General features: G+C 44.9%; 1 protein-coding gene across 1 annotated transcript in view; it reads left to right on the top strand.

Moving 5' to 3' along the window:
* The window catches only part of LOC144510907 (uncharacterized), a 347,486-nt gene extending 341,250 nt beyond the window's left edge, over positions 1-6,236 (top strand). The window contains exon 19 of the mRNA XM_078240963.1: positions 5,832-6,236. Within this exon, the coding sequence (XP_078097089.1) occupies positions 5,832-6,236 (405 nt within the window). The remainder of the gene's footprint in view (positions 1-5,831) is intronic.
* The last annotated feature ends 6,888 nt before the right edge of the window (positions 6,237-13,124 follow it).

The following is a 13,124-nucleotide window of genomic DNA, read 5'->3' as shown; positions in this document are numbered from 1 at the left end:
GAGGGAGCATGCGGTGTCTACAGGCGCAGTTGATGCCTTCCGCACCCGTTGGGCACCGCAGGAGTTGGGGTGCGTTATCAACCCTAATAATCACATTATAATTTGATGTTCTTAAGTTTCCTTTGTACTTTGATTTTTGTTCGGGCTGTTCCCCCTCCTTTTGGGGAGCTGCCCCATTTACTTTGTCCTGATTTAACTTGAGTTTGTTTATTTGGTTTGACCTTAAAAGAGGCCAACATCTGTGAAGAAAACACTTTCTTTACTCCCCCTTTCCATTTCTTTTCTCATTCTGGGGGAAATTGGGAACTTGTACCAACTGAAGTGAAAGGAAATGAATTGGGGTGGCACGGTGGCACTGCTGCTTCAAAGCGCCAGGGACCCGGGTTTGATTCCTGCCTTGGGTCACTGTCTGTGTGGAGTTTGCATGATCTCCCCGTGTCTGCATGGGTTTCCTCCCGGTGCTCCGGTTTCCTCCCACAGCCCGAAATATGTGCTGGTTCGATGCGTTGGCCATGTTAAATTTTCCTTCAGTATATTTGAACAGGTACTGGAGTGTGGCGACTTGGGGATTTTCACAGTAACTTCATTGCAGTGTTAATGTAAGCCTACTTGCGACACTAATAAATAAACTTTTAAAATTCCAGGGAAGGTGCAGACTCTGGAAAGGTTGGCCCAGGTCTCTCTCTCTCTTAAAGACATTGACATCCTTTGCTCCCTCAGCTTGACACATTTATTTGTCTGTCTAAAAGGATGGTCTCTTTCCTAATGTTCACAATTAAAGGGCTGGTTTCCCCAGGAGATGGCTGACATCTCAGGGGGCAATAAATTAATATAGCACAGAGATATGTCTCGTGTTGTTATATGGTACAGATTCAATATATTATTTATGGTTCTGTGATAAAATATAATTATCATTATTTCTAGTCTTGTAATATCGTACTGAAGCTACATTATATATTTCCAGTCATCGAGCCATGACAGCACAGAAGGAATCCATCCGGTGACTCAAGTCCATGCTGACTCTCTGGAGAACAATCCAGTCCCATTCCCCTTCTACATCCCCATTCCCTGCAAGTTGATTTCCGTTAAGTGCCCATCCAATTTAATTTTGAAAGCATTCATTGTTTAATTTCCTCCAATTCTTCCTCATCTTCCCCTACATCTCAATCAAGCAATAGAGTGTGTATTGCACACATTTGTCATCCAATAATATTGGCACATATCTGGCTATTAACATCAACGAAGATTTTTACACCTCTATATTCCTTTGATAGGAACAGTAAGTTTGGATCTGTCAGTCAGCCTGAATCAGCACCTTCAGGGGAATTGGGAGGGTGAATATTAGAAACAACAGAGTGAGAATGGAGGGAGTGTGTGTAGGATGGAGATTTACAGCTTTTGGAGAATGAGAGAGGAAAGAATGTTCCATAGAAACTAGAATCGTCTGTTCTGAATTTCTATCCTTTACTGACACTGATGATTTTTGTAAACTCCTTCGACAGGATATGTGACCAAACATTCCATCAATATATGACAGAGTCAATTGATTCATTGTTGCTTGAACATAAGAACTAGGAGCAGGAGTAGGCCATCTGGCCCCTCAAACCTGCTCCGCCATTCAATAAGATCATGGCTGATCTTTTCGTGGACTCAGCTCCACTTACCCGCCCGCACTGTTCAAAAATTTATCTATCCTTGCCTTAAAAACATCCAATGAGGTCGCCTCAACTGCTTCACTGGGCAGGGAATTCCACAGATTCACAAACCTTTGGGTGAAGAAGTTCCTCCTCAACTCAATCCTAAATCTGCTCTCCCTTATTTTGAGGCCATGCCCCCTAGTTCTAGTTTCACCGCCAGTGGAAACAATTTCCCTGCTTCCATCTTATCTATTCCCTTCATAATCTTATATATTTCTATCAGATCTCCCCTCATTCTTCTGAATTCCAATGAATACAGCCCCAGTCTATTCAGCCTCTCCTCACAAGTGATAGTGACCACAATTCAGTTACGTTTACTTTAGCGATGGAAAGGCATAGGTATATACCGAAGGACAAGAGTTATAGCTGGGGGAAAGGAAATTATGAAGCAATTAGGAGAGATTTAGGATGCATAGGTTGGGGAAGGAAACTGCAGGGGATGGGCACAATTTAAATATGGAGCTTGTTCAAGGAACAGCTACTGGGTGTCCTTGATAAGTATGTACCTGTCAGGCAGGGAGGAAATGGTCGAGTGAGGGAACCGTGGTTTACTAAAGAAGTTGAATCTCTTGTGAAGAGGAAGAAGGAGACTTATGTAAAGATGAGACGTGAAGGCTCAGTTAGGGCGTTTGAGAGTTACAAGTTAGCCAGGAAGGACCTAAAGAGAGGGTTAAGAAGAGCCAGGAGGGGACATGAGAAGTCTTTGGCAGGTAGGATCAAGGAAAACCCTGAAGCTTTCTATAGGTATGTCAGGAGTAAAAGAATGACTAGGGTAAGATTAGGGCCAGTCAAGGACAGTAGTGGGAAGGTGTGCGTGGAGCCTGAAGAGATAGGAGAGGTGCTAAATGAATATTTTTCGTCAGTATTCACGCGGGAAAAAGACAATGTTGTCAAGGAGAATACTGAGATACAGGCCATTGGACTAGACGGAATTGAGGTTAATAAGGAGGAGGTGTTAGCAATTCTGGAAAGTGTGAAAATAGATAAGTCCCCTGGGCTGGATGGGATTTATCCTAGGATTCTCTGGGAGGCTAGGGAGAAGATTACAGAGCCTTTGGCTTTGATCTTTATGTCATCATTGTCTACAGGAATAGTAAGAAGTCTCACAACAGGAATAGTGCCAGAAGACTGGAGGATAGCAAATGTTGTCCCCTTGTTCAAGAAGGGAAGTAGAGACAACCATGGTAATTATAGACCAGTGAGCCTTACTTCAGTTGTGGGCAAAGTTTTGGAAAGGATAAGAGATAGGATTTATAATGATTTAGAAAGGAATAATTTGATTAGGGATAGTCAACACGGTTTTGTGAAGGGTAGGTCATGCCTCACAAACCTTATTGAGTTCTTTGAGAAGGTGACCAAAGAGGTGGATGAGGGTAAAGCAGTTGATGTGGTGTATATGGATTTCAGTAAAGCGTTTGAAAAGGTTCCCCACGGTAAGCTATTGCAGAAGATACGGAGGCATGGGATTGAGGGTGATTTAGCGGTTTGGATCAGGAATTGGCTAGCTGTAAGAAGACAGAGGGTGGTGGTTGATGGGAAATGTTCATCCTGGAGTTCAGTTACTAGTGGTGTACCGCAAGGATCTGTTTTGGGGCCACTGCTGTTTGTCATTTTTATAAATGACCTGGATGAGGGCATAGAAGGATGGGTTAGTAAATTTGCCGATAACGCTAAAGTCGGTGGAGTTGTGGACAGTGCGGAAGGTTGTTGCAGGTTACAGAGGGACATAGATAAGCTGCAGAGCTAGGCTGAGAGGTGGCAAATGGAGTTCAATGTGGAAAAGTGTGAGGTGATTCACTTTAGAAGGAGTAACGGATTACAGAGTACTGGGCTAATGGTAAGATACTTGGTAGTGTGGATGAGCAGAGAGATCTCGGTGTCCATGTGCATAGATCCCTGAAAGTTGGCACCCAGGTTGATAGGGTAGTTAAGAATGTGTACGGAGTGTTAGTTTTTATTGGTAGAGGGATTGAGTTTCGGAGCCATGAGGTCCTGTTGCAGCTGTACAAAACTCTGGTGCGTACAGTTCTGGTCACCGCATTATAGGGAGGATGTGGATGCATTGGAAAGGGTGCTGAGGAGATTTACTAGGATGTTGCCTGGTATGGTGGGAAGGTCTTATGAGGAAAGGCTGAGGGACTTGAGGTTGTTTTCGATAGAGAGAAGAAAGTTAAGAGGTGACTTAATAGAGGCATACAAGACGATCAGAGGATTAGATAGGGTGGATAGTGAGAGCCTTTTTCCTCGGATGGTGATGGCGAGCACGAGGGGACATAGCTTTAAATTGAGGGGTGATAGATATAGGACAGATGTCAGAGGTAGGTTCTTCACTCAGATGGTAAGGGCGTGGAATGCCCTGCCTACAGCAGTAGTGGACTCGCCAACATTAAGGGCATTTGAATGGTCATTGGATAAACATATGGATGATATTGGAATAGTGTAGATTAGATGAGCTTTAGATTGGTTTCACTGGTCGGCGCAACATCGAGGGCCGAAGGGCCTGTACTGCGTTGTAATGTTCTATGTTCTAAGCCAACCCTCTCAACTCCGGAAACAACCTAGTGAATCTCCTCTGCACCCCCTCCAGTGCCATTCTCAAGTAAGGAGACCAAAACTGTACAGAGTACTCCAGGTGTGACCTCACCAGCACCTTATACAGCTGCAACATAACCTCGCTGTTGTTAAACTCCATCCCTCTTGCAATGAAGGACAAAATTCCATTTGCCTTCTTAATTACCTGCTGCACCTGCATACTAACTCCTTGTGATTCTTGCACAAGGACACCCAGGTCCCTCTGCACAGCAGCATGCTGCAACTTTTTACCATTTAAATAATAGTCCATTTTGCTATTATTTCTACCAAAATGGATGAGCTCACATTTACCAACATTGTACTCCATCTGCCAGACCCTCACCCATTCACTTAGACTATCTATATCCCTTTGCAGACTTTCAGCGTCCTCTGCACACTTTGCTCTGGCACTCATCTTAGTGTCCACATTTGCAAATTTTGACACACTACACTTGACCAAATCATCTATATAAATTGTAAACAATTGCGGTCCAACACTGATCCCTGAGGCACACCACTAGTCACTGATCGTCAACCAGAAAAACACCCATTTACTCCCTCTCTTTGCTTTCTGTTAGTTAACCAATCCTCTATCCATGCTAATACATTACCTGTAACATCATGCACCTTTATCTTATGCAGCAGTCTTTGGTGCGGCACCTTGTCAAATGCCTTCTGGAAATCCAGATATACCATATCCACAGGTTCCCCATTGTCCACTGCGCACATAATGTTCTCAAAGAATTCCACCAAATTAGTCAAACATGACCTTCCCTTCATGAACCCATGCTGCGTCTTACCAATGGGACAATTTATATCTAGATGTCTCGCTATTTCTTCCTTGATGATAGATCCAAGCATTTTCCCTGCTACAGAAGTTAAGCTAACAGGCCTATAGATACCCGCCTTTTGTCTACCTCCTTTTTTAAACAGTGGCGTCAGACTTGCTGTTTTCCAATCTGCAGGAACCACCCCAGAGTCCAGCGAATTTTGGTAAATTACCACTGGTGCATTTGCTATTTCCCCCGCCATCTCTTGTAGTACCCTGGGATGTATTTCATCAGGCCCAGGAGACTTGTCTACCTTTAGCCCCATTAGCTTGCCCAACACTACCTCTTTCGTGATAATGATAGTTTCTAGGCCCTCACCAGCCATAGCCTTCCTGTCATCAATTTTTGGCATGTTATTTGTATCTTCCACTGTAAAGACCGACACAAAATACCTATTCAATATCTTCAGCCTTTAACTCTGGAAGAAAAAATGTTTTTCTGTTCTGTCTTCTTCAGAAGGCTTTAACCATCAGTGTGACCGGAAAAGTACCGAGACACACACACCCGAGAGAGAGTGTTCCAGTGCACTGACTGTGGAAAGAGCTCCATGGAGAAACCGTGGAAATGTGTGGACTGTGGGAAAGGATTCAAATCTCCATCTGCACTGGATATTCATCAGCGCATTCACACTGGGGAGAGGCCGTTCACCTGCTGTGTATGTGACAAGGAATTCACTCGGTTGTCCCACCTGCAGACACACCAGCGAGTTCACACTGGGCAGAGGCCATTCACCTGCTCTGAATGTCAGAAAGGATTCAGTGATTCATCCAGCCTGCAGAACCACCAGCGAGTTCACACTGGGGAGAGGCCGTTCATCTGCTCTGTGTGCGGGAAGGGATTCACGCAGCTATCCAACCTCCTGATACACCAGCGCGTTCATACTGGGGTGAGGCCGTTCACCTGTTTGGAGTGTGGGAAAGGATTCACTCACTCATCCAACCTACGGACACACCAACGAGTTCACACTGGGGAGAGACCGTTCAACTGCTCCGAGTGTGGGAAGGGATTCAGCAATTCCTCCACCCTCCGGAAGCACCATCGAGTTCACACTGGGGAGAGGCCGTTCACTTGCTCTATATGTGGGAAGGGATTCACTCAGTTATCCCACCAACTCCGACACCATCGAGTTCACAAGTGAATAGAACTGTTGGATTCTGCTGTTATTCACATCCAATGTAAAGGTAGATCATATGAGAATGAACCGATCTCTCACTATTCTGGTGAGAATAATAGAAATGAAGAAAAAAAGCACAGATACGCCCAGAATGGTAAAAAGACAGTGTCAATGATAGAAATGAGTCTAAAAGCCACAAGCACACAGTTAGACATTTTAATACAGATTGTTGGAGATTAAAGCCTAAACCAGTGTTGTTGGTAAAAGTGAGTGTGGTTTTTCCAGAGAATGTTCACCAATGACGGAAACCTGTGAGAAATCATTAGCTTCTAAATGTATTTACCATGGGTGAAAATAGAAACATGAGGGATTATAAAGGGGAGGTCTCTCCTATTGTGTCCCAAGAAAGATCCTCAAAAGATTGTTATCCTAACAGATACTGGATCAGCTCAGCGAAGAAATGTTGGTTTTTCTTCAAAAAGTTCACAGAATAAAAATATATTGCTTTGGGTTATTGATTATAGTACATATATACTACAGGGGTATACTACGGGCTACCCAACACCCACGGGAAGTGGAGGAACGAATATGTCAGGAGATTCTGGATATGTGCAGAAAAAATAGGGTTGTTGTAGTGGGAGACTTCAATTTTCCTGGTATAGACTGGAAAGTGTTCAGGGCTGGGGGTCTGGATGGGGAGGAATTTGTAAAATGCGTACTGGAAGGTTCTTTGGAACAGTATGTAGATAGCCCAACAAGAGAGCGGGCTATACTGGATCTAGTTCTGGAAAATGAGCCCGGTCAGGTCGTCAAAGTTTCGATTGGGGAACATGTGGCAAATAGTGACCACAACTCTGTTAACTTTAGGATAGCAATGGACAAGGACGAGTGTTGTCCTAAGGGTAGGGTGCTAAATTGGGGGAAGGCTAACTATAGCTGGATTAGGCAGGAATTGGTGGCCGTTGATTGGTAGAGGCTGTCGGGGGTAAGTCCATGTCTGGCATGTGGGAGTCTTTTAAGGAACAGTTGATAAGGCTGCAGGACAGGCATGTGCCTGTAAAAAGGAAGGATAGGAAAGGTAGGATTCGAGAGCCGTGGATAACCAGGGAAATTGAGGATCTGATCAAAAAGAAAAGAGAGGCGTACGTTAGGTCCAGGCAACTGAAAACAGATGGAGCTCTGGAGGAATACAGAGAGAGTAGGAAACAACTCAAACGGGGAGTTAGAAGGGCAAAAAGAGGTCACAAAATGTTCTTGGCAGACAGGATTAAGGAGAATCCTAAGGCATTTTATTCATATGTTTGGAACAAAAGAGTTGTCAGGGAAAAGGTCGGACCTCTCAGGGACAAACGAGGGGAATTATGCTTAGAACTCAAGGCAATAGGGGATGAATGAATACTTTGCATCGGTATTCACAAAGGAGAGGGACTTGTTGACTAGGAGTGTCTCAGAGGGAGGTGTTGACCCATTAGAGAGAATCTCCATAACAAGGGAGGAAGTGTTAGGTTTTTTAGGGAACATTAAAACTGACAAATTCCCAGGGCCTGATGGCACCTATCCTAGACTGCTCAGGGAGACAAGAGATGTAATTGCTGGGCCTCTGACGGAAATCTTTGTCTCTTCATTGGACACAGGTGAGGTCCCTGAGGATTGGAGGACAGCGAATGTGGTACCATTATTTAAGAAGGGTAGCAGGGATAACCCGGATAATTATAGGCCAGTGAGCTTGGGGTCCGTGATAGGGAAGTTGTTGGAGAGGATTCTTAGAGACAGGATGTATGCGCATTTAGAACAGAACAATCTCATTAGTGACAGACAGCATGGTTTTGTAACAGGGAGGTCGTGCCTTACAAATTTAGTGGAGTTTTTTGAGGAAGTGACAAAAACGGTTGACGAAGGAAAGGCCGTGGATGTCGTCTATATGGATTTCAGTAAGGCATTTGACAAAGTCCCTCATGGCAGGTTGGTTAAGAAGGTTAAGGCTCATGGAATACAAGGAGAGGTGGCTAGATGGGTAGAAAACTAGGTTGGCCACAGGAGACAGAGGGTAGCAGTCGAAGGGTCTTTTTCCGCTGGATGTCTGTGACCAGTGGTGTTCCGCAGAGCTCTGTACTGAGACCTCTGCTATTTGTGATATATATAAATGATTTGGAAGAAGATGTAACTGGTGTTACCAGCAAGTTTGCGGGTGACACGAAGATGGCTGGACTTGCGGATAGCGATGAACATTGTCGGACAATACAGCAGGATATAGATAGGCTGGAAAATTGGGCGGAGAAATGGCAGATGGAATTTAATCCAGATAAAAGTGATGCATTTTGGAAGAACTAATGTAGGGGGGAGTTATACAATAAATGGCAGAGCCATCAAGAGTATAGAAACACAGAGGGACCTAGGTGTGCAAGTCCACAAATCCTTGAAGGTGGCAGCACAGGTGGAGAAGGTGGTGAAGAAGGCATATGGTATGCTTGCCTTCATAGGACGGGGTACAGAGTATAATAGCTGGAGTCTGATGTTGCAGCGGTTTAGAATGCTGGTTAGGCCACATTTGGAGTACTGCGTCCAGTTCTGGTCGCCGCACTACCAGAAGGATGTGGAGGTATTAGAGAGAGTGCAGAGAAGGTTTACCAGGATGTTGCCTGGTATGGAGGGTCTTAGCTATGAGGAGAGATTGGGTAAACTGGGCTTGTCCTCCCTGGAAAGACGGAGAATGAGGGGAGGCCTAATAGAGGTGTGCAAAATTATGAAGGGTATAGATAGGGTGAACAGTGGGAAGCTTTTTCCCAGGTCAGAGGTGACGATCACAAGGGGTCACAGGCTCAAGGTGAGAGGGGCGAAGTATGACTCAGATATCAGAGGGACGCTTTTTACACAGAGGGTGGTGGGGGCCTGGAATGCACTGCCAAGTAGGATGGTGGAGGCAGACACGCTGACATCGTTTAAGACTTACCTGGATAGTCACATGAGCAGTCTGGGAATGGAGGGATACAAACGAATGGTCTAGTTGGACCAATGAGGGGCATGGGCTTGGAGGGCCCGAAGGGCCTATTTCCTGTGCTGCACTGTTCTTTGTTCTTTGTTCTTTGATTGGGAGTGTGACTATCTTATTGTCCAGAGTGAATTTAAACCATCCTTTACCAAAAGACTCTGTGATTGTTTGAGTTTTTTCTAAATTACTGATGAAGTGCGTAGATTCTATATTGGGGAATGATTTGGCGGGTGATATTCTTTTTCCACTTTCTGCGACCATGTTCACAGTTTAGAAGATGTTTCTCTGAGTAAAAACCCTTCATCCATTGGTGATCCAGCCAAGCGACAAATTGATCCAAGTAAAGATACTGATGTATCGCCCCTCGTAATGGACAGTGCGGAGTGGAAAAGAGATAAATGTCCACCACAGAATGGACTAAGACTTCAAACTGACTGCAGAGGGTTGGTGACACCTGACACTGAATTAAATGTGGCTGCCAGGCAGAACAAGACATAACAGCAAGAGATCAGGCATCCACAAAAATCAACATTTCAAACCGCCGAATGACTGGGTTGAAGTTGTTTTTGTGATGTGGAAGATTCAAAATGTTGGAAAATGATGAAGATCCAGAATGAAGAATCTGTCGCTGTAAAGGAATGAAATAAAATTCAATTTGAATGGGATCAGGAGAAGCTAAAGGATTATAAATTGTTCAAAGATCCCAGTGAACAGCCATGTCAAACTTTGTTGCTTCAACATATAAAACATTTGATTGAATTATTAAAATGGTGAAAGCAGATTTTGAGCAATGAGTTATTCACATGGTTACAAATATCTAATTCATGCTTCAGGTGCTTTGGGAGAAACTGTTTCAGTTTTAGATTTCACTTGTGGTTCGAAGAATTAAAGTTTTAACTAGAGAAATTGGGATAAATGCAATTGACGCCAGTTTGGAGAGTTTTGACAAGCTTTTGGATGGGGCCTGGAAGGTTAATGAACCTTCAAGATATTGTTAAGGAGAAGAGAACATCCTGGGGGAAAGTTGAAAAGTAGAACTGAGTTTAGAGCATAAGTCTTTATTAACCTAAGCGTTAAGTTTGTTGGTTTTTAATTTTATTTTGTTTCATATAAACAGTAAAGTTTGCTTTTTGTTTAAAAACTTGGAATCTTGTGATGTAATTCTTTCAGTTAATCATTGGGTGTTTAAATTTCTCTTTAAACGTTAATGGTCCCACCGGGATTGTAACAATACGCACAGAAAATACTACAAAACAAATTGAAGATGAAAAAAAACGATTTTCCTTATTTAGGACAAAACATAACATGACCAGACACCGTTCTTCAAGAATCCCCAATAATTTCTTAGTTCTTTTGTTCTAATTGCTGTCCCTTCTAAAGCAGGAGGGCTACCACACGGCACAGAAGCTCATTTGGGATTACTCCCAGAGACGAATTGATCGGGCCGATATCATCCGACCATCGGAAGTGAATTCTTTTCCTGAGTCGGAAAGGCGAGTGCAGTTGTCAACTTGCAGATTGACTGATCAGCTCAGATTTTCTGCAGCATTTCATAAATCACCGCATGATTCCTTTTCCGACCAGTCTGCGATGTTGGGCCTTGTCAAAAGCCTTGGTAAAGTCCATGCAGACGACAAATGTGTTTGCTTCAATGAACCTCCTTGCTACAATCTCTAAACATTTCAGCTTTATCAGACAATTTATTACCAGAACAAATCCATGCTGTCTTTAATCTGTGCCTTTTTAAGTGATGATTTATTCTGACAGTTGCACGGATTCAGATAGACTCCAATCAGTGCACTGAGAGAAACATAGTGCAAGAAAAAGAAGGATAGTGAGAGAGGGAGAGAGATTCCAGTCAGTGTACTGAGAGAGAGAGTGTAAAAGTCCAGTCAGTGTACTGAGGGAAAGTCTAAGACTCCAGTCAGTGGACTGAGAGAGAGTGTGAGACTCGAGTCAGTGTACTAAGAGAGAGTGTGAGACTCGAGTCAGTGTACCGAGAGAGAGCGTGAGACTCGAGTCAGTGTACTGAGAGAGATGTGAGACTCCTGTCAGTGTACTGAGAGAGAGCGTGAGACTCGAGTCAGTGTACTGAGAGAGAGTGTGAGACTCCTGTCAGTGTACTGAGAGAGAGCGTGAGACTCGAGTCAGTGTACTGAGAGAGAGTGTGAGACTCCTGTCAGTGTACTGAGAGAGATTGTGAGACTCCAGTCAGTGTACCGAGAGAGAGTGTGAGACTCCAGTCAGTGTACTGAGAGAGAGTGTGAGACTCCAGTCAGTGTACCGAGAGAGAGCGTGAGACTCCAGTCAGTGTACTGAGAGAGAGTGTGAGACTCCTGTCAGTGTACTGAGAGAGAGAGTGAGATTCCAGTCAGTGTACTGAGAGAGAGTGTGAGACTCGAGTCAGTGTACTGAGAGAGAGTGTGAGACTCCAGTCAGTGTACTGAGAGAGAGAGTGAGACTCCTGTCAGTGTACTGAGAGAGAGTGTGAGACTCCAGTCAGTGTACTGAGAGAGAGTGTGAGACTCCAGTCAGTGTACTGAGAGAGAGTGTGAGACTCCAGTCAGTGTACTGAGAGAGAGTGTGAGACTCCAGTCAGTGTACTGAGAGAGAGTGTGAGACTCCTGTCAGTGGACTGAGAGAGAGTGTGAGACTCGAGTCAGTGTACTGAGAGAGAGTGTGAGACTCGTGTCAGTGTACTGAGAGTGTGAGACTCCTGTCAGTGTACTGAGAGAGTGTGAGACTCCTGTCAGTGTACTGAGAGTGTGAGACTCCTGTCAGTGTACTGAGAGAGAGTGTGAGACTCGAGTCAGTGTACTGAGAGCGAGTGTGAGACTCCAGTCAGTGTACTGAGAGTGTGAGACTCCTGTCAGTGTACTGAGAGAGAGTGTGAGACTCCAGTCAGTGCACTGAGAGAGAGTGTGAGACACCAGTCAGTGCACTGACAGTGTGAGACTCCAGTCAGTGGACTGAGAGAGAGTGTGAGACTCCAGTCAGTGTACTGACAGTGTGAGACTCCTGTCAGTGTACTGAGAGAGAGTGTGAGACTCCAGTCAGTGTACTGAGAGAGAGTGTGAGACTCCAGTCAGTGTACTGAGAGAGAGAGAGAGAGAGAGAGAGACAGACAGTGTAAGAGCAGAATAGTGAGGAAGGGAGAGAGACTCCCGTCAGTGTACTCGGGGATAGTCTGAGACTCCGGTCAGTGTACTGAGAGAGAGTGTGAGACTACAGTCAGTGTCCTGAGAGAGAGTGTGAGATTCCAGTCAGTGTACTGAGAGAGAGTGTGTGACTCCAGTCAGTGTACTGGGAGCAAATATGAGACTCCAGTCAGTGTACTGAGAGAGAGAGAGAGAGACAGTGCAAGAGCAGAATAGTGAGGAAGGGAGAGAGACTCCAGTCAGTGTACTCAGGGACAGAATGAGACACCTGTCAGTGTATTAACAGATAATGTGAGACTCCAGTCAGTAGAAATAGAAACCCTACAGTGCAGAAGGAGGCCATTCGGCCCATCGAGTCTGCACCGACCACAATCCCACCCAGGCCCTACCCTCACATATTTTACCCGCTAATCCCACTAACCCACGCACCACAGGACTCTAAGGGGCAATTTTTAACGTGGCCAATCAACCTAACCCGCACATCTTTGGACTGTGGGAGGAAACCGGAGCACCCGGAGGAAACCCAAGCAGACACGAGGAGAATGTGTAAACTCCACACAGACAGTGACCCGAGCCGGGAAGCGAACCCAGGACCCTGGAGCTGTGAAGCAGCAGTGCTAACCACTGTGCTACCGTGCCGACCCAAATGTACAGAGAGCGAGTGTGAGACTCCAGTCAGTGTACTGAGAGAGAGTGTGAGACTCCAGTCAGTGTACTGAGAGAGAGTGTGAGACTCCAGTCAGTGTACTGAGAGAGAGTGTGAGA

This window comes from Mustelus asterias, chromosome 23 (assembly GCF_964213995.1).
Source record: "Mustelus asterias chromosome 23, sMusAst1.hap1.1, whole genome shotgun sequence".
Taxonomy (NCBI): domain Eukaryota; kingdom Metazoa; phylum Chordata; class Chondrichthyes; order Carcharhiniformes; family Triakidae; genus Mustelus; species Mustelus asterias.
Note: the sequence above shows the minus strand (reverse complement) of the source record. Positions and strands in the feature narration are given on the sequence as shown.